The following is a 25,866-nucleotide window of genomic DNA, read 5'->3' as shown; positions in this document are numbered from 1 at the left end:
ACTATTCAGAAGGAGAGGAGACTGTGCCCCAGAGTTATCAGTTAAAAATGGGTAACCATTGTGGGGACAAGCGAATGCCATTTGCCTGGCAGAAACAATCTTTAAATGAAAAGGCTAAAATTGGACTTGAAACTCTGGGAATATTTTAAAACGCTCATGTAAAAGGGGGCTGTCTAGTGATCCTTAGTGCAATTTTCATTGTATTCGAGAATTTCATATCCAGCACTCTTTATGTTGCAAACTTTGGAACAATGGATGAAACATGTAAATCAGAGCAGGTCTGTGTAGCTCTGGCAACCTTGTTCTGTAGCCCTTTATCAAAATCCAAGACGTAGCAAATTCTTCCCAGAATCTCATATCACAGATTCATTAGCAGCTGAGGGCAAAGTTCACCTCAGTGCAGAGTACCAGCTCATGGCCTAGCACCATGAAAGGGCTACTTATCATGGATGTAAATGGTGCATGGGGATTCTACAGAAAGGGGAATATCACATTGTAAACTCTGCAAAAGTGGCATTTCCCTGATTCTCTATACATAGTGGTCTGGCAGACTGAGTCCCCAAATCCTGACAGAGTGACTTGCCCATTAACAGATGCAATAACAATATTTCTTGAAAGATAACTTGGAAATATTGCCTCGCCTCTCACTAATATTAGTATTTACTCTGCAACATAAATGTGCAGAAAAGGACATGACCAATGCCACAAAATATTTAGCAGATTAAATATTTAAATCTTCTATGCTGACTGGCTGGAAAGCAGCTTGTGATATTGACCATCATTCAGGGGTGAAAGTGGGCCAGTACGGCGTACTGGTAACAAGTCTAAGCTCGAATGTCTACATAGCAATTTTTAGCCCTGCAGCCTGAGTCCCGTGAGCCCAAGTCAGCTGACCAATGCCAGTTGTGGTTGTGGTGTGGGTCTTTTATTCCAGTGTAGACATACCCTAAATCAGGGGTGGGCAAACTTTTTGGCCCGAGGGCCACATCTGGGTATGGAAATTGTATGGCGGGCCATGAATGCTCACAAAATTGGGGGGTTGGGATGTGGGAGGGGGTGAGGGCTCTGGCTGGGGGTGCAGGCTCTGGGGATGAGGGGTTGGGGGTGCAGGAGGGTAATCCGGGCTGGGACCAAGGGGTTTGGAGGGTGGGAGGGGGATTGGGGATGGGGCAGGGGGTTGGGGCGCAGGAGGGGGTCAAAGGTGCAGGCTCCAGGCAGCACTTACCTCAAGCAGCTCCCTGAAGCAGCGGCATGTCCCCCCTCTGGCTCCTACGCAGAGGCATGGCCAGGTGGCTCTGCGCACTGCCCCATCCGCAGGCACCACCCCTGCAGCTCCCATTGGCCATGGTTCCTGGCCAATGGGGGTTGCGGGGGCCACCCTTGGGGCAGGGAAGCGTGCGGAGCCCCCTGGCTGCCCCTACATGTAGGAGCCAGAGGGGGGACATGGCACTGCTTCCGGGAGCCATGCGGCACCTTAGCACGCGTGGAGAGGGGCAAGTGCTACTGTAATACAAACAATAATCCAGGTAGGCGAACATCCAAGACAGTTCAATCATTCCAATTTTCCCTTTAGTTGGGTATCAAAATGTTAAACAGGGGTTCACATAGTTTTCTAATAGAACACTGGTGTTGGCCAAAGGCATTCAAAATATGCAAGACAGGCGATTGGGAGGTAGGAAAGAAGAAGACATGCCAGGAGACAGGTACTGTTCCTTAAGGTTCCTCACTCTCCCAGTCATTACAGTAGTCATGGCAATCAATTAACCTGTTTTGAAGAGTCAAACTACACCTGAAATTCCTGAAAGCTTGAACTGAGTGCCAACATCAATGAAACCAGCTCATTGATCTAAATCAGTACTTATGATTTTTTGCCACTTTTGGGTGGCTTTTCAAAGCTAAAAGTTCCTTATTTTTTTGGTGTAATGATGGCAGGGGTGAAAGTAACACAGAAGACTTACCGGTATGGGGGCCCAGCTCGGGGGGAGGACTGGGGGTCAGCCTCCCCCAGTCAGCCCATCCGCGCTGCCTGGGGCTCCAGCAGCGATTTAAAAGGGCCTGCTGCGATAGCAGCGGCCGGGAGCCCTGGGGCCTTTTAAATTGTTGGGGCCCGGGACAGCTGCCTCTTTTACCCTGCCCCCCCACTCCCCGCCATAAGCGGCCCTGCCAGTAGGGTCCCTACCAGCAGGACCGCCAGGTGGGGACAGGGGCAAAAGGGGCAGCGACGTTAACGTTGGCTGCATATGGGCTGGTACCCCTCATAAAGTCCCATAGTTTGGGCTCCAGCCCAAGCCTGAACAGCTACACAGCAATTTTACAGCCCTGCAACCGGGCCAGCTGCAGGTGTTTAATTGCTGTTTTGACATAGCTTTAGTGTGTCTACACAGCCTGTGGCAGTGAGCCTCCTGTCCAGGCCAACAGACTCAGGCTAGTGGTGCTCATGCTCTAAAAGTAGCTGTGGATACAAAGCTTTGAAGTTGTGGTTCAGGCTCTGAAGCCTCCAGGGGTGGGCTTCAACGCTGCAACTTCAAAGCACTGTCTACACAGCTAGCACAAGCCCCAGTGACCTGTGTCTGTTGACACAGACTGGGAGGTTCACTGCTGCAGGCTATGCAGACATACCTTTAGAGGCGCCAGGGCTGCACTGTACTGGGTGCTGTGTATATATGTAAAGACAGTCCCTGCTTGCAATGCAAATAGATCAGACGAAGGATGGGAAAAAAGAATATTATTTCTGTCCAACAGATGTGGAAGTGAGGGACAAACTCTGGGTACATCTATATTGCAAATAAAAAAATTCACACCCCTGAGTCTCAGAGCCCTGAATTGACTTGGGGTCCCACAGCTGGGCTAAAAATAGCAAGGCAGACATTCGGACTCGGGCTGGAGCCTGGTCTTTGAGACCCACCCTCCTTGCAGGGCCTTTTATTGCAGTGTCATTCAGTGTACCCTGAATGACTTACCCAAGGTTATTAGAGAGACAAGGTGGGTGAGGTAATATCTTTTATTGGACCAACTTCTCTTGGTGAGAGACAAGCTCTCGAGCCACACAGAGCTGCTTCTTCTTCAGGTCTGGGAAAGTTACTCCCATCATCACAGCAAAATGCAAGGTGGCTGCTCGGAGCACCTTTCCCAGACCTGAAGACGAGCTCGGTGTAGCTCAAGAGCTTGTCTCTCTCACCAACAGAAGTTGGTCCAATAAAAGATATTCCCTCATCCACCTTGTCTCTCTAATATCCTGGGACTGTCAGGGCTACAACTACATTCCCCAAGGTTACATAGATAGTCTGTGGAAGAGCTGGAAAGTGAATGCAGACTACCTAAATCCCAGATCAATCCCTTAACCCACAAGACCCTGCCTGGATACTACTAATTCACCTCTTCCAGGGATCACACATCTCTGGGTTCTGAGGAATCCTTTTTGCTTCTTTTGAATACTCTAGATTGTACCAAGTTTCAATCATCACACCCCGGAATCCCTTTCAAGCTCTTCATGTCCATTTCATGTTACATGGCCTTAAAACTGCTTGATCAATATTCTTCCCTCCCCTCCCCCTTTTTGTTGTCCCTAAAAAGAATTTCCAATTAAGCCTTTTTTAACCCGTGTCTGCCCAGCGATATTGCTCCCTCCTCTATCATGGTTCTAAGGAAGCAGTTGGTTGTGTGTAAATGAGAAACTGAATGAATAGATTCCCCCAGACCGTCACTCTGCTCTCCTGTGAGCACAGGTACTCAGGACTTATCACAAGTTAACTGGGGGAGAATTTGAGGGAGCCCCTTAAGAAAATATTGGCAGCCCATTGATGGCCAACACCGTGTCCCTCTGATCTGATCTGCTGGCCAGGGGTTGGGTCCTAGAGTAGTAATGTATTTTCAGATGCCCCTTTGTGTGTGAGGGACTCCAACCCTTGGAATCCTACCCCTTTCGGATTTGCTGCCTGCAGAATAGTGTTGGGATGCAATAATCTTGACAGAGCAAGTTGGGAGGGCTAAACACTGGGTATAAGCTGTTCCTCCCACTGCAGTTCAGGAGGGAAACTTTGTAAGATGAAGTGTCACAAAAGAGGGTTAAATGTGAAAATGAACATTTCCTTGACTCATTATGAAACAGTACACAAGGTTTATCAACACCCTACCCAGTGGTGCAAGTAGAAATAATTTCTTACTGGTACTGCACTTATGGTAGGGACACAAGGGGGGGCATGTGACCGCCCCACGTGACCTTCCATGTGACTCCTCCCTGCCCCCAACCAGGGGCCCCCACACTCCCCCCATCCCCTCTGACACTCCCCCTTACCTGTCTTTCTTAGCTGCTTCTAGAAGTTTTGTAGCTTCAGTGGGAGCAGCTGAATTTTTGTGTTCGTTACTTTTTTTTGAAGTGATGTGAGCTGTGTTTTTCCCAAAAGGTAACATTCAACCCATTGAGCAGTGATATTCATTTTTCCTTTGGAATTCATCAAATTGAACCCTCAACTACACAGTTGGGTATTGCTTTTCATCAGTAGGGTTACTCTGCGATTCAGCAGACCTGTCGCCATCTTCAGGTTGCAGATTTGGCCCTGTCTATGGCTTTGTGCGGTGTTGGTGACTAATTTGTCTTTTTTAGAGGCCCTACTTTCTCCACATCCATCCTCTGCTTTACGCTGGAACATTATTAACATTTGTTGCACTGACATTGTTATCAACCCTTATTAACCCAACAACCACTTAATAAAAACCTAACTAGCTAGCTAAATTTGGTTTCTCAATTTGACTGTCTTCAATTTCACTATCTGCCCAGATTTGTTATTTTTGTGCCATGCAGCAGCAGCAGATGACTGAAGTTTAGTTTCGTAGGCTTAGAGTGACATTTGTTGCAGAGCTACCTAGTGGAAATGCAGTTGCTTTACCTTTCTGGAGGAAGGCTGAGAGTTCGAGTCCCCTGGGATTATGAATTTAGTTCTCGGATTAGGTTTGTAGCAGTGATGGAATAAACTGCAGGCTTAAGTCAAGTCTTTGGTTGCTTCCAAATCATTAGAAAGTACTCAGTCCCTTGGTTAGAATGCTCCCATTAGTATATGTTCATAGTCCAGAGGCTGGAGCAGGAAAGCAGCCGGAGCAGGATAGAGGCAAAATGGAGATGTTTCCAGGCCAGGGCCTTTTAGCTTCTGCCAAGTGAAGGGAAATACGTTCTCATTGTGAAAGATGGTATTTGGAGTCACATGGGCAAGTTACATGTCCATCACCTCCACCCATATTCTAGTTAGAATGTTTATAGGAAAAATCCATTAAGTGTAGACAGGCGTTTTCCAGGGTCCATTGTGAGCTAAGTGTTCCTTAATGGGCCATTCAACTTGATTTGACCCTTCATGTGCTGGCTAAATACCTTGTGGGCATTACCACAGGAGCAAACATGTAGTAAACATAGCTAATATTCATAGCTTCAGCTACCAAGATGAATATACATAGAAATAGCATAATTGTAAGTACCAGCTATTTCACCTACAAGACTATTCCCAAAAGAGATTCTGAAAAATCACACCACATACCTGAAACCCTATGTGCCAGCACCATGCCCCACTGGAGTTTTGTTATCTGTTATGTAACAACAGAGATGGAGCCAGTGACATGACTCTGTTTAGCCTAAAAGGGCAAGGTTAATTTTTAATTGTTCAGGTGTGTAGTGGGGCGTGACTCACCACCACAGCGCCTCCTGCTGGTATTTCAGGGAATTAGCTTTTCCAGCCTCCAGAGCACCCTCTGCAGGCTGATGCCCTGCTTGCCGCTGGACCCTGGTGCCCCTTACTCTGGGGTTCTGCCCCCAGGTAGTACCCCCACACTCTGGGTCTCCCCTCTCTGGGACACCCCCAACCCTCTATCCCCACCTTGCCTCAGTCTATGGCTACTGCCAGTAAGCATCTAGCCCCCATTCCCTGGGGCAGACTGCAGTGTAAAAGCCACTCATCATTGGCAAGGAGTTTTTTGGACCTACTGCCTTTGCCTAACCCCCAGTCTGCAACTCTGTAGCCCCAGTGCCTTCTTTAGGCCCTGATCAAGGCCTGCAGAATTGCCAGGCTGGAGCTCCCCAGCCCCTCTTGCCTTTCCCCAGCCCTGCTCTGTGTCCTGCACCCTTAGTTCCCAGGCAGCTAGGTCCTTCTCCCTCTGAAGCTGAAGGGAGACTCTGACCCAGCTCCTCCCTGAGCCCTTATAACAGGGCCAGGTGTGGTCTGATTGGGGCATGGCCCAGCTGTGGCTGCTTCCCCAATCAGCCTATTCTTACTGGCTCTCAGCCCCAGCCCTTCCCAAGGGCTGGCTTTTAACCCTTTCAGGGCAGGAGCGGGGTAACCACCTCGCTACAAGGTGTAACTGCGCCTTTAGTCAGTGAGGGCATATTAGCTGGCACACATTCAGGTTAATGGGCTTCAGTGTTCCTTGCAGTTAACTTTTTAATGTTCATAAACCTGGTATGTGCTGAGGTGGTTAAAAGCATAACACAGGTTTTTAGGTTTGCAAACCTGTGAACCTCTGCCTCTTTGAGATTTTATTATTATTATTTTACTTATTGCTGGTCATAATGTGTGCGGGTATCCTCTCCATCCTCTGCTCATGAGGTTATGTATGTGTCTTGTAGCACTCTTCTGAACACCAGTTGGAAGGATTTTTTTTTCAGTAAGTGTGGACTGATTCTTTCCTTTTAGAAGGCATGTAATTTTTTCAGGTACACACTGATTAGGGTGACCAGACAGCAAATGTGAAAAATCGGGACAAGGGTAGAGGGGTAATAGGAGCCTATATAAGAAAAAGACCCAAAAATCAGGACTGTCCCTATAAAATTGGGACATCTGGTCACCGTAACACTGATTAACACAGAAAACAATTGGGGCTGTTAAACTTTCTTCAAATTCCATAGAAAATTAAGTTCAACTATATTTTCCAGTACAGTGATGAAATGGGTGTTTGTATATACAAACATCAACGTGCTTAACTACTCACTCCCCCCCAAATATGTAGTATTTCAGTCTGTTTATATGGAAGTTGGGTGAGGAGCCTGTATCTTAAATTGCATTATGGTATTGTACCCAAACATTGCATTTCATTCAACTTCCTTTATAGAAATAGACTCCTGAAATGCTTACCACAAAAGTGGTCCGCAGTCATGCAAATAGTCCCATTGTCTTCAACGGGATTGATTAAATGATTAAGGGGATTAGGTTCCAAGTTTGTAAATTGTTCTGGATGAAACTGACAATGCCTGAGCTGTCAGATCAGAAGAAGCTACATTCAAATAAAGGTGGGCAGACATGTGATAAGTCTTAGCTCAGTTGCTAAGATGAGGAACGTATTTTCAGCAAAGTTCTTAGCAGGTTCCATTTCTGAGGCAGTTGGTTTAAGGCCAGCAGTGTCCAGCATTATAATCTTCACTTATAGTTCTCTCACCAACAAACCTGGAAAATGAGGCATTTGTATTCTTTGTTATGTTGCTCAGTTCCAGTTAACAAAATGCATGTTAGACTAGCTTGGCTGCAAAAAAGAATTCTATGTTTTTACACTGGGGACACCACTGATTCCTGTCAAATCCCTCAGAAGTTTTGATCCTGCACCATGCAGAGTGTGAATAAACACAAAGTAAAATGGGGTGAGGTGGACAGAAAATGCAGGTGAGGCCAATCTGGCATTAACAGCAGCACACACTGATGCCGCCATGTTACCCTGCTGAATATACAATTTCCTTTGCATGATAAGTAAGCTTGGAAGGATTAGACTTTTTGTCTGTAGATGTTCATTCCACCATACAAACACAAACAGACAAAACCATATTTATATCAATAAAATATTACAGTTAGGCAAAGTAAGAAAAATGTTGCTTGAGAACTTAGTTTGATTTAAGGAGATTTATTCTGTATATTTTGATATGTGATCTTGACAATTTGTTTTTTAATGATCACAAAGCTTTAACTTTTTGAATTCAGCATCTACTGTCATTACATAATTAAACATTTAAAAAGTGAAGCTATACTTTTGTAACTGCATGAAGGAGTAAGATAAAGACCAGCCCTTCTCACCCTTGTTATCTGAAGAAACATATCCCATTTTATTTTATTTTAAAAAACCTCCAGCATTGGTCATTGATGAGTGAGATGAAAAACACAGTAACATAAAAAGAAGACCTGTCTTTACAATCTAGTGGATGTTTTGTAGAGCTTTAGTGAAACAAAAATGTTTAAGAAACACTACCCATTCCTTTCAAAAATAGCATTAGCTTATTTTTAAAGTAATGACTACAGAAATTCTTAACCTAACAAAAACTGTTCTTCTTATGCACTGTAAAGAAAGCTTTACATGCCAGCGTATACTATGAAAATCCTCAATTGAGGAGGCTTCCAATAAAATTTTACTTAAAACACAGTGGGAAATGTCACTATAGATAACCCATATGTAAATATGTGTTTCAATTAAAAACATCAAGCTTAAAAAGACAAAAGCCATATGTCAGCACGAATGATTGTGTAACTACTAAGGAGAGAAATGAGCATGTGGCATATTTCAATCAGCACGTTTCCCCACATTCCCTTTTGCTTTTTAAAATACTGCTAACTTTCGCAGTGAAAGAATTTTTCATCACAGGATTAAAACTAAATAAAATGAGCATTGAAATAAAGTGATTAAAAGCTGTATTGTCAAATTTTAAAAATAATGTAAGAATGCTGTGACATCTGAAAGAAATTCTAAGATCAGGAAATAGATTAAGCTCACTTAATTTCCATAACTAAATAATTATCATCCGTGTGACCCAACTTAGATAAAGATTTTTTTTAGTAAATTTTTTTTTGTCAAAATGACTTGCATAGTAAGAAAAAAAAAATGCTGTAAAAATAGTTTGCAAGAATGTAAACTGTGAAGAAATAAGTTCCTGGAGAAAAAGCAATATTATACAAAATCCTCATGTAAACCAGCGTTTTACAATTAAAGATAAAAATCAAAAGACATGTCATAGCTTTCTAAATGTTTAAAGGGTAGCACTAGTTTGCTTTTTAGAGTTTTGCCTAAGTGAATTGACCAGAACACAAGGAAAGGTAATCAAACAAAAACTGCTCTAAAGACTAAACATTTGTAAAGAAAACTTTAAAAATTAGGGTACAGTATAAAATCCACAATTGATAATAAAATATAATATATGGAGATATACCTATCTCATAGAACTGGAAGGGACCCCAAAAGGTCATCAAGTCCAGCCCCCTGCCTTCACTAGCAGGACTAAGTACTGATTTTGCCCCAGATCTCTAAGTGGCCCCCTCAAGGACTGAATTTTTTTACAATTAAAAAAAATATATAGGACAAAAGCCATAGCTTTGTGATCACACAAAATTCAGAGATAAGGCTATAGCCTATGACTCCGTTATCTGAAGTAACTGCCCCACCATACCTACCCACTCCCTGCTTCTCCTTTTTATAATTTAAAACTGTCATCTGTTCATGTTCTTTTGCTAAACTTAGAGTTTATAATCATATCAAAGTTTTAAAAGAAACTTTAAAAGATTTAACATGTAAAAGAAGATGGGGGGATAAGAGCGCTGTCCTGGATTTTAGGGGAATATTGATAACTGTCTGAAATGTAGGTAGCCATTCTTTGTTTGTTACCATGCTTTAGCATGGGCAAGCGGTTGTCATACAGAAGCACTTCCTCACTTTGTAAGGCTTTATTTCCTCCATTCCATGGACTATCAGAAATAAATAAGACTAGGAGAAACACTGAAATATTACTTTTTGTGAGGGTCCTAGGGCAACACACATACCACCTTCCCTCATAAACTAAGTGGTATAGGACAGGCTCAAAGCTTTATTTCCAGATATAAGAATGTTTACTTTGTAAACTATTGCAGTTGCCAGATCACAGATTGTTAGATTGCCACTAAAAAAAAAAAGTACATATGGTTGTGAAATCTGTTATTTTTCCATAGGATTCTCAATAGCATCCAGTTCTCGAACACTACATATCAGAAATCCAACACTTGTTACGTCTATGCAACCAGTTGGCTCAAAGTGGGGAAGTGTTTCTGTATGGCAAACGCTTGCCCATGCTAAAGCATGACAACTAACAAAGAATGGCTACCAACAAAACTGTTTCATTAAAAAAGATTTCAGTCAGATATCAATATTCCTCTAACATCTGAGGCTGATTCTTCTGGATTTTACTTACAACAGAGATAAAATCAGAAAAAAATGCTTTCAATAGTGATATCCATCAAAATTATTTAAAAAATAATAAAAATCAAATTCTGCCAAACCTAATAAGGATCACAGTTAAATCACTGTTTCCTCATACACTCCTTCTGTGCCCTCACTCTTGCATAAGAGCATATCTGTAAGGCCTGGTCTACACTACGGGTTTAGGTCGACTTTAGCAGCGTTAAATCGAATTAAGCCTGGACACGTCCACACGACGAAGCCCTTTCTTTCGACTTAAAGGGTCCTTTAAACCGGTTTCTTTACACCACCTCCGACGAGGGGATTAGCGATAAAACCGGCCTTTGCGGGTCGTAATTGGGGTAGTGTGGACGGAATTCGACGTTATTGGCCTCCGGGAGCTATCCCACAGTGCTTCATTGTGACTGCTCTGGACAGCACTCTCAACTCAGATGCACTGACCAGGTAGACAGGAAAAGACCCGCGAATGTTTGAATTTCATTTCCTGTTTGCTCAGCGTGGAGAGCACAGGTGACCACGCAGAGCTCATCAGCACAGGTAACCGTGATGGAGTCCCAGGATCGCAAAAGAGCTCCAGCATGGACCGAACGGGAGGTACGGGATCTGCTCGCCATATGGGGAGATGAAGCAGTGATAGCTGAACTCCGTAGCAGTAAAAGAAATGGCAAAGTATTTGAAAAGATCTCCAAGGCCATGAAGGACCGAGGCCATAACAGGGACACACAGCAGTGCCGCGTGAAAATTAAGGAGCTACGGCAAGCTTACCACAAAGCCAGAGAAGCAAACGGAAGGTCCGGGGCAGAGCCGCAAACTTGCCGCTACTACGCGGAGCTGCATGCGATCCTAGGGGGTGCAGCCACCACTACCCCAACTGTGTGCTATGACTCTCTCACTGGAGAAACACACAGGGAAGACGGTTCGGGGAACGAGGAAGATGAGGATGGAGGTACTGTAGGTAGCTCACAGCAGCAAGGAAGCGGAGAAACCGGTTTCCCCAACAGCCAGGATATGTTTGTGACCCTGGACCTGGAACCAGTAACCCCTGAACTCACCCAAGACCCTCAGAGCACACAGGAGACCTCTGGTGAGTGTACCTTTGTAAATATTTGTAAACATTACACATGGTTTAAAAGCAAGTGTGTTTAATGATTAATTTGCCATGGCAATCGTGGCCAGTACATCTACTGGAAAAGTCTGTTAACGTGTATGGGGATGGAGCGGAAATCCTCCAGGGACATCTCCAGAAAGCTCTCCTTTATGTACTCCCAAAGCGTTTGCAAAAGGTTTCTGGGGAGGGCTGCCTTATCCCGTCCGCCATGGTAGGACACTTTACCACGCCAGGCCAGTAGCATGTAGTCTGGAATCATTGCATAACAAAGCATGGCAGCGTATGGTCCCGGTGTTTGCTGGCATGCAGACAATATCCATTCCTTATCTCTCTTTGTTATCCTCAGGAGAGTGATATAATTCATGGTCACCTGGTTGAAATGGGGTGATTTTATTAAGGGGACATTCAGAGGCGCCCGTTCCTGCTCTTCTGAACAGAAATGTTCCCCGCTGTTAACCATGCGGTGGAGGGGAGGGGTGAAGTGATCATCCCAGAGAATCGTGTGTGTGTGTGTGGGGGGGTGGTTTACTTGTGTTTGTGCCACATGTTAACCGGGAAACCGCAGCCCCTCCTTTTACATTGAAAACCCATTTTAAATGGACAACCCAATTCATCCTTGATATGGGAAATGCGCTGCTGTTTGCAACCTTTCCCGCATGTTAAGAAGGTTAAAAAAGCCAAAACACTGTGGCCTACCATGGCTGCCTGCAAGCCGAAATATGCGACCTTGTAATGAAAGAGTGTACCCATCGTTCTCTAAAATGTGTCTTTTTTAACCACCTCTCCCTTCTCCTCCACCAGCTGCAAATGTTTCTCCTTCGCAGAGGCTAGTGAACATTAGAAAGAGAAAACGTAGGACGAGGGACGATATGTTCCCGGAGCTGCAGATGTCCTCCCACGCTGATAGAGCACAGCAGAATGCGTGGAGGCAGTCAATGTCGGACATGAGAAAAGCACAATATGAACGAGAGGAGAGGTGGCGGGCTGAATGGCGGGATGAAAAGAGCAAGTGGCGGGCTGAAGACAATAGGTGGCGTCAGCTTGCAGACAGACGGCAAGAGTCAATGCTCCGTCTGCTGGAGCATCAAACTGATATGCTCGAGCGTATGGTTGAGCTGCAGGAAAGGCAGCAGGAGCAGAGACCGCCGCTACAGCCCCTGTGTAACCAACAGCCCTCCTCCCCAAGTTCCATAGCCTCCTCACCAAGACGCCCAAGAACACGGTGGGGGGGCCTCCGTCCACCCAGTCGCTCCACCCCAGATGATCGCCCAAGCATCAGAAGGCTGGCCTTCAATAAGAGTTAAAGTTTTAAAATGCAGTGTGTCCTTTTCCATCCCTCCTCCCCCACCCATCCCAGGCTACCTTGGCAATTATCCCCCTACTTCTGTGAGGAACTAATAAAGAATGCATGAATGTGAAAAAACAATGACTTTATTGCCTCTGCAAGCGGTGCTCGAATTGGGGAGGGGAGGGTGGGGTGCGGTGGTTGGTTTACAGGGAAGTAGAGTGAACCGGGTCGGGGGGGGGGGGTTGGAGAGTTCATCAAGGAGAAACAAACAGAAGTTTCACACAGTAGCCTGGCCAGTCACAAAACTCGTTTTCAAAGCTTCTCTGATGCGCACCGCGCCCTGCTGTGCTCCTCTAACCGCCCTGGTGTCTGGCTGCGCGTAATCAGCGGCCAGGCGAGTTGCCTCAACCTCCCACCCCGCCATAAAGGTCTCCCCCTTACTCTCACAGATATTGTGGAGCGCACAGCAAGCAGCAATAACAATGGGGATATTCTTTTCGCTGAGGTCTGAGCGAGTCAATAAGCTGCGCCAGCGCGCTTTTAAACGTCCAAATGCACATTCCACCACCATTCGGCACTTGCTCAGCCTGTAGTTGAACAGGTCCTGACTCCTGTCCAGGCTGCCTGTGTACGGCTTCATGAGCCATGGCATTAAGGGGTAGGCTGGGTCCCCAAGGATCACGATAGGCATTTCAACATCCCCAATGGTTACTTTCTGGTCCGGGAAGAAAGTCCCTTCCTCCAGCTTTCGAAACAGAGCAGAGTTCCTGAAGACGCAAGCATCATGTACCTTTCCCGGCCATCCCACGTTGATGTTGGTGAAACGTCCCTTGTGATCCACCAGGGCTTGCAGCAGCATTGAAAAGTACCCCTTGCGGTTTACGTAGTCGGTGGCTTGGTGCTCCGGTGACAAGATAGGGATATGGGTTCCGTCTATGGCCCCGCCACAGTTTGGGAATCCCATTTCAGCAAAACCATCCACTATTGACTGCACGTTGCCCAGAGTCACTACCCTTGATATCACCAGGTCTTTCATTGCCCTGGCAAATTGGATCACAGCAGCCCCCACCGTAGATTTGCCCACTCCAAATTGATTCCCGACTGACCGGTAGCTGTCTGGCGTTGCAAGCTTCCACAGGGCTATCGCCACTCGCTTCTCAACTGTGAGGGCTGCTCTCATCTTGGTATCCTGGCGTTTCAGGGCAGGGGAAAGCAAGTCACAAAGTTCCATGAAAGTGCCCTTACGCATGCGAAAGTTTCGCAGCCACTGGGAATCGTCCCATACCTGCAGCACGATGCGGTCCCACCAGTCTGTGTTTGTTTCCTGGGCCCAGAATCGGCGTTCCACGGCATGAACCTGCCCCAGTGACACCATGATTTCCACATTGCTGGGGCCTGTGCCTTGTGAGAGGTCTATGTCCATGTCAATTTCCTCATCACTCTCTTCGCCGCGCTGCAATCGCCTCCTCGGCTGGTCCGGGTTTCGCCTTGGCATGTCCTGGCTCTCCATATACTCCAGGACAATGCGCGTGGTGTTCATAGTGCTCATAATTGCCGCGGTGATCTGAGCGGGCTCCATGATCCCAGTGCTAGCTATGGCGCCTGGTCAGAAAAAAGGCGCGAAACTAGTATCTGATGGACCAGGAGAAGGAGGGAGGGAGGGAGGGCCGAGTGACGACATGGCGTACAGGTACAGGAACAGGGAATTAAAATCAAGAAAGGTGGCTGTGCATCAGGGAGAAACACAAACAACTGTCACACAGAATGGTCCCCCCAAAGATTAAACTGAAAACCCTGGGCTTAGCAGGCCGTTGATTTCACGGAGGAAGGGGAAGCAAATGAATACAGAACAAATCTATTTTTTACATCTTAAGCTGGCAGCCGACGGTGCAGCATGAGTGATAGCCTCTCCAGTATGATGATGACGGATACCAATCATAATATACCATCATCTGCAAGGGGCTGCTGCTGTGTAGCAATGCAGCCCCACGTCTGCCAGCCCCACGTCCGCCAGCACCCAGCATCGCCCTCGGCCTCTTCTGGGTGCTTAGCAGACAATACTGGGCAATTGGCAGAAAATAGTATACTACGACTGGTAGCCATCATCATCGAAACAGTAGCATGTCTGCCCAGGTGGCCATGATTGACAGCCACTCCAGTACGACGATGACGGATACCAGTCATAATATACCATCTCCTGGCAAGGGGCTGGTGCAATGCAGCCCTACGGCTGCCAGCCCCACGGCTATCACTCATGCTACACCGTCTACCGCCAAAAGGCAGTTAGCAGCTGCTGCTGTGTACCAATGCAGTCCCACGTCTGCCGGCACCCAGAGGACATATGGTGACGGTGAGCTCAGCTGAGCTGAGCGGGCTCCATGCTTGCCGTGGTATGTTGTCTGCACAGGTAACCCAGGTAAAAAGGCGCGAATCTATTGTCTGCCGTTGCTGTGACGAGGGGGGAGGGGCCTGACGACATGTACCCAGAACTGCCCGCGACACTGTTTTGCATCATCCGGGCATTGGGATCTCAACCCAGAATTCCAAGGGGCGGCGGAGACTGCGGGAACTGTGGGATAGCTGTGGGATAGCTACCCATAGTGCAATGCTCCGGAAGTCGACGCTAGCCTCGTACTGTGGACGCGGTCCACCGACTAGAGCACCTAGAGCATTTTATGTGGGGACACACACAATCGGCTGTATACAACCGATTTCAATAAAACCGGCTTCTATAAATTCGAACTAATTTCGTAGTGTAGACATACCCTAAGAGGCATCTGACCACTGCTTAGTGCAGAGGACTATATCCAGTCTTTGACCTCTCCTGGAACCATGTCTAGTTTCCACTTTCATTTACATTCTAGTATGTGTGGACAGGCAGGGGGAAAGCCCAGTTAGTGCTGTGCCAGCTCTGTACCACCTCTAAGGCTAGGTCTATACTACCCGCCTGAATCGGCGGGTAGAAATCGACCTCTCGGGGATCGATTTATCACGTCCCGTGGGGACGCGACAATCGATCCCCGAATCGGCGCTCTTACTCCACCAGCGGAGGTGGTAGTAAGCGCCGCCGACAGAAAGCGGCAGAAGTCGATTTTGCCGCCGTCCTCACAACGGGGTAAGTCGGCTGCGATACGTCGAATTCAGCTACGCTATTCACGTAGCTGAATTTGCGTATCTTAAATCGACTCCCCCCTGTAGTGTAGATGTACCCTAAGATGAACCAAGTAGCTCTCAAAAAGGGGTGAATTCAGCTTAAAAAAAAGTTTTAGGCCTAGGGAACCACAGATTTGGACTACTGCCTTGAGCTTAGCTAAAACATAAGCTGTTATTCCACCCTTTAGGTGTTATAACTAATGAGAAGCAGCCTCCTCAGATGTGAAGCCTCTATGGAGATGGATGTATTTCTACATATCCACTACTATACAAGTCCTATAGGGCCAAAAGGGCTCCACACAATATTCCTTCTGAACAGCATGAAGTACTTATACAGCTCCTAGGATGTAGTACACATACTAGGAAATGTGATGGGCCCAATGGTGATTAAAGGGCTAAATTCTGCAAAGTGATGAGCAATTTGGCCTCAGTCCAGCACAGCACTTAAGCACCTAAGTAGTCCCACTCACTTCAGTGGGGCTTCTCATCTGTTTATAGCTAAGCATGTGGTTGAGTGCTCAGTACCTTCAGGATCCAGTCCCATACTGAGAACCAAGAGACCTACATGTTCAGTGATCTCCCAAGTACCCTTCTTTACAGGAGAAAGGCACTGAAGAACACTTCAGTGTTAGCCTCCTAGAAATGTGTTCTTAAAACATATTTTAGTTGAAGACTATGAAGCCAATAAATCCAGAGTAGACAAAGAGAACATTTTTTACCACAGTTCATTTCTTCCAAATGAAGGTTCAATCAGCTGGGGTTAATTTTAAGATGCCTGTCAATCTCTTTACTTTTCTACAAGCTCCATGCTGAAGAAAATAGCTCACTAGGTGGGTTTCTGCCATACACTGTCCACAGATGTAAATAGTATGAGAAAAGAGGAACTAGATATGTGCTCATCGGAAAGATTACACCATCATGGGTTTAACTGAAAAAAATTGAGGTAAGCATAATGCTGAGTTGTCTGTCTGCACAGCACCTTGCTGAATGAGGCTCTGGCCCCTATCGACAGGCACTGTTGTAATAATAATCAAATGTGTTACCAAAAAAAAAAAGCTGATGGGAAAGCTGAATAATTTAATGGAATGGAGGTGGAATTATTGTGGTTTGAAGCTAGAGGCTTTAAGAGTAGTAAGTCAGTATAACAGTGTACCCATAGGTTACTGCTTTTTCAGAAGTGGCTAGTGATTTGGGAACTTTAATTTGTAGGTGACCAGCTTGATACAACTTAAAATGCTGAGCACCTGCTCTCTGAAAAGTAGGCCTCTGTAAGTTGTCTGAAGTTGGGGCACCTAAAAACAGAGGCATGTAAAATCACTGGTCACTCTTGAAAATTCAGGTCATGTGTACCACTAAGAAACTATGGAGCCAAAAGTTTGATTACATATGGAAAAAAATAAAGGATCAACTATAAGAAGGGACTGGAAAAGCTTCAAAAATAGAACTAAAGGAGTAAAACTTACCCTAAAACTAAGGTAGAGAATGAAAGGTGACACTTTTAATAAGCTGTTACATTTGTAAAATATCCCCAAATACTGAAACAATAGATTTGTCTCCAGAACAAATGCCGAGGGTAATTCTGAAAGATAAGCTGTGCTGGAGCAGCTCAGAGAAAAAGGATACAATGAACAAATATTCTAGAGTTGCCCAAGAACAAATACATTATTGATATGATATTAATAAAAATCATACATTTCAACCCTATCTATCTAGAAAAATCAATGACTAGACAGTTCACATACAGAGGTTAAACTGGTCTTTGGCCGCAAAAGATTGTATTTAAACATTCTAAGTAGTGGATATATCAGGGCCATCAGGGAAAGAGTGGACATCAGATCTACTCTAATGAGCTATTACGGAGACACAGCAGTATGGTTTGGAGAGGTGATTGCCCCTATAAAACGCTAATGTAAGCTGTTGCTGGAATGTTTAATGCTCACTTTCACATGTGTGGTTGTTTCATTACAATGTGGGACAGATCTCTGGTTGACATAAAGTGGTATAGTTCCAGAGACTGCAGTGGAGTTACAACTTACACCAGCTCAAGATTTAGTCCTAGTGTATAAATGTGTTGGAAATAAATTTTAAATTCTTGGGATCAGATTCTGCTCTCAGCTAAGTATGTGACACTTCTTAAAGTTAACGGAACATTTGAAATGTATCTCATACCAAATTTAAAACGCAGAGGCACTGTGTGGCTTTTTTCTGCTGACAACTATCTTCAGTGCAGTGGTGTTGTGAAAGTATTAGCTGCCAAAGGAAGGAAGCAGTGGTCAGATGTTAATTATGATAGGTTGACATTTTTTCATATGGAGATGAAATTCTTCAATGCTTTCTTCCTTCTCATCTTAGGGAAAACCAGAATCTAGACTGCAGTGGGTAAGGATTAATCAGTCTATGGCAGCGATCAACCTTCATTTTTCTCAAAATACATGTTGGGAACGCAGACAGAGTTCCTACCTGCATCTCAACTACGGGTCTTGATGTCCACCAAACATATAAGAAATCATCATGACTCCACGTAGCAAAATCAATAGACAACAGTGGATTAGATAGCTTGTTTCCTAGCTGCCAGTTCACCATTCTGATGCTTCACTTTTCTGGGGGTGTTAAGAAAGCTAGTGAATGCTAGTGTCATTCTGACAAATACTAGTGTTAAAGAACCTGAGGCAGAATATAAGGCCTGTCATATCTTTGGTCTTACTACAATAATCTTTACAACTAGTTTGTTACCCATACATTCACTTGGTTATTCAATACTATCAAACACAAATTAGTTGTATGGACAATAATCAATTTAATAATCAATCTCAGAATGACTGCCTACAGTTATCAGCCCCAGAAACTTGTGAGGATAAGGGACGAGAAGCCATTCAAAAGAGCTACAAACTTACGTTGAGAGAAAAATGACCCAAGTTGCCAGAAAGTGAAGATACAAGTAGAGTATAAGGAATGCAGAGAGCTCATAGTTATCCTCACCTTAAACTTTTCATGTGAACGGATTTCAGGAAAAATGGTTTCAGGAGAACCAAAATGGAATTTGTCAGATTCCTAGCTGCCTGCCTGGAAGACTCTTGTTTGTTTCATTTTCTGCCCCTCTGTCCCACTTCAGGATGAAAGCTTTTTAAAAAAATGCAATTTTTTTCTCAGGAGGGGACTTCCATTTTTCAGCCAGCTCCAATCACATTGTTCATTCACCCAAACTGCATGAGCAGAGAAACTCATAAAAGTGTTCCTACTACTGTAGACACAATAAGAGGCTTGCTGCAGGGACTACCTTTCCTGTGTGCCTTGGATGGAATTTACTCCTGGGCAGAGGGCCAGCACAAGATATAGGCACCACTTAAGTTCCACTTTGAGAACTGAAGCATTGTGTGTATATCTTATACTAGGGCACTGCACAGGAATAAATTTCATCCTTAAGGCATTTCGCAGCTAGGGAATGGAGATACATACAATCTTTACTGTGGTATGTCCTAACTTGAATGCTGAACCATGGTAGCCTCTTAATGTCACTTTTGGTATAGAATAATCTGTTTAGAACTCATAAGGAGGGCAAACTTATTCTGTGGGAAGGGCCAAATTACATTTTCAGTGATGATCTGTAGGCTGGGTCTATAAAGTTAAGGCAATATATTAGCCTACTTCACAGATCTCCTTCTAGAAAGGTTACTTACACCTTATGGGGGTATTTTTTTAATATGCTCATGCTCAAAATTACTGAACCATTTTTGCTCAAATTCATACAAATAATTCATCTTCAGATAGAAACAAATCATGGAAAATTTCAACTCAAAAGGAGTTTCAGAAAACAAGTGAATGAAAAATGGGCTTGTCACTTATGAGCTTCCCCCCAAATCCACCCAACTCCTGGTCTCATGTATGTGTTTGATCACAAGAGATGATTGGGAAACTGTCTTCCCATCCCACTAATATGTGAGAGTTTGATTCTCTCTCCCACATACCTCCCATTTGAATGGGACAAAAAAATAAATCTTGAAAATATTCATGAACTAAACAAAATGAAATTTTGTTTTGGGTCAATGGAAACATTTTGTTTCAATTTTGATTTCAACTTTTTTCAGTCTATTTAGCTGAAAATTTCTAAACAAACAATCACTTTGATCCAGAGAACTGAATTCTATTATTTTGAAAATACCAAAACATTTCAAAAATTCAGACTTTTTTCTCAACACTTTTTTATTTGGGAAATTTGTCTAACTGACCCAGTTTTATGAACAGTTTTGATTTGTAACTAAATCAGTATTTTTCAATGAAAAATTACTTGTTTAAAAAATCTGGACCAACTCTACTGGTCACCTACATTTCAAAGGTGTCACGGACTTGTCCCTAGAGTCTGTTGTGAGGGTGCTGAATGCAAATTTAGCATGGCACATCAAGACTCACTCCAAGTCTATACAGAGCCTAACTTATACCTCCTTCTTTAGACGCATCCTCCCAAGGGTCTAATTCAGGTGCAGTTTTATATTAGAAACAGAAAGTGGCCTGTTAACCATAAATAGGTAGTGTGGACATCCTGGCCTAGAAGGCAGTTAGAATCCTGATTAGTTGTCGCACAAGTTCCTTTGGAATTCAGTCAATATGCTTGTATTACTATGACTTTGCGGAACAGTCTTTATAATTTAAGTTCTATCTTAAATAATTAAGGTTGAGTTCCACGTTAAGGCTCCTTTTCTCAGTCACTCATACCTACCTCAAAGATTCCTTTTGGGATGAAATTTTAACTAACACTTATTCATCTGTCTGTTATTCAGATATGAAAATACTTTCCCTCTATATTCGTCCAGTTCAGCAGGTAAATTCCTGCAGCTGCAAAATGAACTACATGTGCACACCTCCCCACTCTCTCAATCTTCAAGTAGGCAGCTAAGTTTTAACCTTTTCTTCTGTGCACACTTAACCCTGCATTTTCAAACCTTTGTTATATATTATACGTATATTTTTTTAAAAAATCTGTATTGAGACATTTCCTGCTAGTGATCTATCACGTTACAGGTTTCTAAGTTCAGCCTTTCTGAGGTATCCCCCTGGGGGAAGGAGGCAAGAATGGTTTGAAGAGGAAAAAACTGTGAACTCTCAAAAATGTCTAAAAATCCCCCTTTGACCAGACAGCAAAGAACGCGGAGTTTCAGCCTTAAGTGGCACATGAAGCTGCATGTGAAGCAGGGGCTTGGACTTGAAACTGAACAGGTACAGCGCCAAGCACCCGAGCCGCGCCCAACCAGTAACTAGAGGTCAGGTTAGCGGGCTGAGCGCTGCGCTCCATGGTCCGTATCCCGCCGCCCGCTGCGCTTGGCAGGAGCGATCCTCAGCCTCAGCCAAGTCCCTGCATCCGATCCCGCTTGTTTCGCTTCACGCTGCCTCTGGTTCCCTGGGCGAGGGCGCTGCCAGAGCCAGAGCGCGGCAAGCACGTCCCGCCTCGCCAGCAGGGGTGGCAGCTTTGCAGGACATGGCCCGTGCGCTGGGGATCGGGGACTTACCAGCTAATGGGCAACCGGCTCCGGGTTTCCAGAACAAGGGGTGGGGGAAAAAAAAACTGTTGCCTCCCCGTCGGGGAATCGAACCCCGGTCTCCCGCGTGACAGGCGGGGATACTTACCACTATACTAACGAGGATCCGCATGACGCCTTTGGCGTATCCAACCCCTAAGTGCTTTTCCTCTCTCCCCTGGTGGACAGCGTCGCAACCTTCCCCGAAGGCCGTTGGGCGCGGCTCCTTGCAATGCACCACGGGGCCCTTCCTCAGCCCCTTGTCCACCAGGGCGGAACTACCCTTCCCAGAGGGCGCCACGCGGCCCCCCCTCCCTGAGCGCGGCCCCGCCCCGCACTCTATCAGCCGGCGCTGCCCAGTCGCTAGAGCGAGTTCGAGCCTGAGCCATGGCGGAGCTGGACCCGAGCTCCTTCGCCTCCTCCTCCGACCACCTCACGCAGCACCTCTACCTGCGCTGCCGCGTGGACTTCGGCAGCCGGGCGCTGCGGGGCACCGCGGCCCTCACCGTGCGGGCCGAGCGGGACGGGCTGCGTTGCCTGGTAACGGCCCGGCCTGGGGGCTGGGGTCCTGCTGCGGGGCCGCCCCCGGCCTGGCTGCCCGGGAAATGGGGTTTGCCGGGGCAGGGCGCGGGGCCTCGCGCCTCACACGGCCACTGACCCGGGGCATCCTGCAGCGGGAGGCGTCAACACAGCGTTGGCTGGGACGGTCGGGTCCCCCAGCGGTCCTGGGAGCCGGAGGGTGGGGGCGGGTCATCAACTCCCCCCCCCCCCCCCCATCATTGACACCCCGGGGCTGGGGTCAGCCCCCGCCCCGCCGGGCTTTGAGCGGAGGGTTGGGAGTCAGGCGCGCTGGGTGCGAGGGGGTCTGTGTATCCATCCCTCTCCCCCACCCCCACGGCGGGGCCCTCTGCAGGCGGCGCTTTGCCCCAGTGCCCCGGTCTCTGTCCGCGCTGGGCTGCCCCGAGGTGCCGGGCGGGGCGGGGCGCGCCCAGGTCCTGGGGTGCTCGCTCTTGCCTTGTAAGCGCCGCGCCTGGTGCCGATGTACTTTGGGCCCTTGGGGCTGATAACGCCTCTCGGGCTGAGACATCACCGCCAGGGGAGCAGGGTTCTGGGGACTGAGGTGACAGTGAGTGAATGTGTAGCCAGAACCATTGTTAGCAGGGTGGATAAAAATCAATGATTTAAAAAATTTTTTTTTTTTAATTTAAATTAGATTTTTTGATAGGCTTTTTCCTCAAAAAGCATTTTATCTAAAGATCGTTTTAATTAAGATACATTATAGCCCCAAGATAGCTCATCATGGAATGGGGATTATTGATTCTATAGTATGAGACCATATAATCATGTAATGTTTAAGAAAAGTTTTGTAAATGAGTTCCATAAAAGAGACCCAGTTTGGGAATAGTACCATAGAGTAACGGCTTTATTTTTTGTTCAAACATGAGAATTCAAGGATAGCCTAGAAGGAAGACAGGTAGTCCTTAAGAAAGAAGTATGAAATAAAAAAGTTTACCAACCTGAAGATCCTGCATGTTCAGACATGTTCCTTTCATCATTTTCAATGCAGCTTCTGCCTGAGAAGGAACACTTCTCGTGATGTTGTTGCATTGTGGCAACCAGGCCTTGCATTTCTTCGTTGCACTGTTTGCATTTTGCACGCATGCCTGTCTTACCCCAGGTAGTAGAGGAACTTCATTAAAATATTCCAGAACTGGATCTCTTTTATGGCCTGCTGCCATTATAGGTTTTCCCTTCTAGTGGGTGAATGGTATGGTCTCAAATCAATGAAGGCTACACTCAGAAAGACCTCAACACTTCTGGAATATGCTGCTCAAGCATTTTCACTTTTGTTTCTACTGCCTGTCCCTCCCTTCTCACATTTTTCTCCAGACTTAATAATATAATATATGGAGATATACCTAGCTCATAGAGCTGGAAGGGACCCTGAAAGGTCATTGAGTCCAGCCCCCTGCCTTCACTAGCAGGACCAAGTACTGATTTTGCCCCATATCCCTAAGTGGCCCCCTCAACCCTGGGTTTAGCAGGCCAGTGCTCAAACCACTGAGCTATCCCTCCCGCTTCTCCTCCTTGTCCAGATCTATTCCACCCCCAACAATCTTCTATTCATTGAACTTTTTGAAACTTTGCACTTTTAGAGAGAGGTAAAGGATTGACTCTGTGTACACAAATTTGCAGAGGGACAATAGGGTTGAGGTCTGTTATTTCTCACCTCTATATATTATTTATTGATTTATTTAAAAACATTTTTGCTGTTAACTGGCATGTTATCTCTGGAGACACAAATCCACAGTTTGAAAACTGCAAAACTAAGCATCTCTGATGGTATCTTCTAGACTGAGCACTGAGTCCCATTGGGTAGATAGAAAGATTAACCTAAATAATCTATACAGAAGCGCCTGGAACCCCATAAAATTGGGTCCCTAATCCATGAACTTTTGGAACTCATTTATAAAACTTTTCTTAAACATTACATGAATATATTGTCTCATAGTATAGAATTAGAATTTATAATCCCTATTCCATGATGAGATATCTTTGAGCTATCATGTATCTTAATTAAAACTATCTTTAGATAGGCTTTTTCCTCAAAAAGCATTTTATCAAAAAAATCCGATTTTAAATAAAATCGATTTATTTTTTTAAAAAGTCATTGATTTTTATCCACCCTAATTAGATCGAGTCTTCCTGATTAGTGATTTAAATCAATTTGATTTAAATCAAATCCACCCTGATTGTTGGTGCACATTTTACACAGTATAAGCCATACACTCGTAGGTTAGCATCCCTTAACTAGCATATGATGGCAACCATTATTTCAGACATTGTCTTTGAGTTCATTAAGATCAAGATAAAGGAAAATGTAGGTCCTAGCATGGAAGATGAGCTGATGACCTCAATACATGGCAGGTGTTTAATGCCTATTTTCTTTCAGTCTTCCCTAAAGAGGTTAATAGTGACCAGATATTCAACACAATTAATATTAACAAGGTGGGAGGGGAAGAAATGCAAGCCAAAATAAAGAACAGGTTATTGACTATTTGGATAAGTTAGATTTAGAGCTGTCCCTAGGGTATGGAGAATCGGGGGCCCCCCAGTAATCTCCCCTCCTCCCGGCCCCAGCACCTCCTTCCCGCTGGCAGGCCCTGCCGATCAGCGCCTCCCCTTTCCTCTCAGTGCTTACTGCTTCACTGTATCTGGAGGTGCTGGGAAGGAGGGGGAGGCGTGAGGGTGCAGCGTGCTTAGGGGAGGGGCAAAACTGGGCAGGGAAGAGGCGGGGTGGGGGCCTTAGGGTAAAGGGTGGAGTGGGGGCAGGGCTTGAGCAGAGCCAGGGGGAGCACACACACCCAGACAGATAGAAACTCAGTGCCTATGCCCCAGGCCCCACACCCTCCTAGGGCCGGCCCTGGCTAGATGTGTTCAAGTGAAAAGGGCATGATGAAATTAATCTTACACTACTTACAGACTAGCTGAAGCCATCTAAGAACCATTAGCAATGATATTTGAGAACTCCTAGAGGGCTGGTGAAGTTCCAGAGGCCTGAAGAAGGACAAATATAGAACCTATCTTTAAAAAGGGGAACAAAGAGGACCCAGGGAATTATAGGTCAGTCACCTAACTTTGCTACCTGGAAAGATACTGGAACAAGCTATTAAATCATCAATTTGTAAGTACCTAGAGGATAATAGGGATATAAGAAATAGCCAGCATAGATTTGTCAAAAACATGTCATGTCAAACCAACCTAATTTTCTTTCTTGATAGAGTTACTGGCCTAGTGGATGGGGAAAGCAATAGATGAGCTATATCTTGATTTTAGTAAGGCTTTTGACACAGTCCCACATGATATTCTCATAAGCAAACTAGAGAAATGTGGCGTAGATAAAACTACTATCAGGTGGGTGCACAACTGGTTGAAAGACCATAGTTAAAGAGTAGTTAACAATGGCTTACTGTCAAAGTGGGAGGGTGTATCCAGTGGGGTTCCATAGGAGTCAGTCCTGAGTCTCATGCTAGTCAATATTTTCATTACTGATTTGGATAAAGGAGTGGATAGTATGCTTATAAAATTTGCAGATGACACCAAGGTGGGAAGAGTTGCAAGCACTTTGAATGACAGGATTAGAATTCAAAATGATCTTGAACAATTAGAAAACTGGTCTGATATCAGCCAGATGAAATTCAGTAAAGATAAGGGCAAAGTACTGCTCTTAAGGTGAAAAAATTAAATGCACAACTACAAAATGGGGAATAACTGGCTAGGTGGTAGTACTGCTGGAAAGGATCTGGGGGGTTATAGTGGATCACACATTGAATAGGAGTCAACAATGTGATGCAGTTGAGGAAAAGCCTAATATTCTGGGGTGTATTAAGAGGAGGGTTATATGTAAGATATGGGAGTTAATTCTGCTCTGCTCTGCACTGATGGGTCATCTGCTGGGTATGGCTACACTGCAATGTCTAGCCATACACATAGTCTCTCAGTCACAGATGGGGTGAAATTAAATTAATGAATTGGAAAAAAAAAAAAAAAAGGAACAGTGTTAAATGTAGAGCTAAGAAACAATGCTGCTGACTTCAACAAATCCTTTTCTATTCTAGATTTAA

At 45.2% G+C, this 25,866-nt stretch overlaps 1 protein-coding gene and 1 non-coding gene across 2 annotated transcripts in view; one reads left to right on the top strand and one right to left on the bottom strand.

Annotated features, from left to right (window-relative positions):
- Window positions 1-21,295: 21,295 nt before the first annotated feature.
- On the bottom strand, window positions 21,296-21,367 carry TRNAD-GUC (transfer RNA aspartic acid (anticodon GUC)). The gene has a single exon. It is a non-coding gene; the product is annotated as a tRNA-Asp (tRNA).
- A 232-nt stretch (window positions 21,368-21,599) lies between these two features.
- The window catches only part of LTA4H (leukotriene A4 hydrolase), a 28,799-nt gene continuing 24,532 nt past the window's right edge, over window positions 21,600-25,866 (top strand). Inside the window, exon 1 of the mRNA XM_054028483.1 lies at window positions 21,600-21,781. Coding sequence (XP_053884458.1) covers window positions 21,629-21,781 — 153 coding nt within the window. The 5' untranslated portion in view covers window positions 21,600-21,628. The remainder of the gene's footprint in view (window positions 21,782-25,866) is intronic.

The sequence above is a fragment of the Malaclemys terrapin genome, chromosome 1 (assembly GCF_027887155.1).
Source record: "Malaclemys terrapin pileata isolate rMalTer1 chromosome 1, rMalTer1.hap1, whole genome shotgun sequence".
Classification (NCBI taxonomy): domain Eukaryota; kingdom Metazoa; phylum Chordata; order Testudines; family Emydidae; genus Malaclemys; species Malaclemys terrapin.
This window is presented reverse-complemented; position numbering and strand designations above follow the sequence as displayed.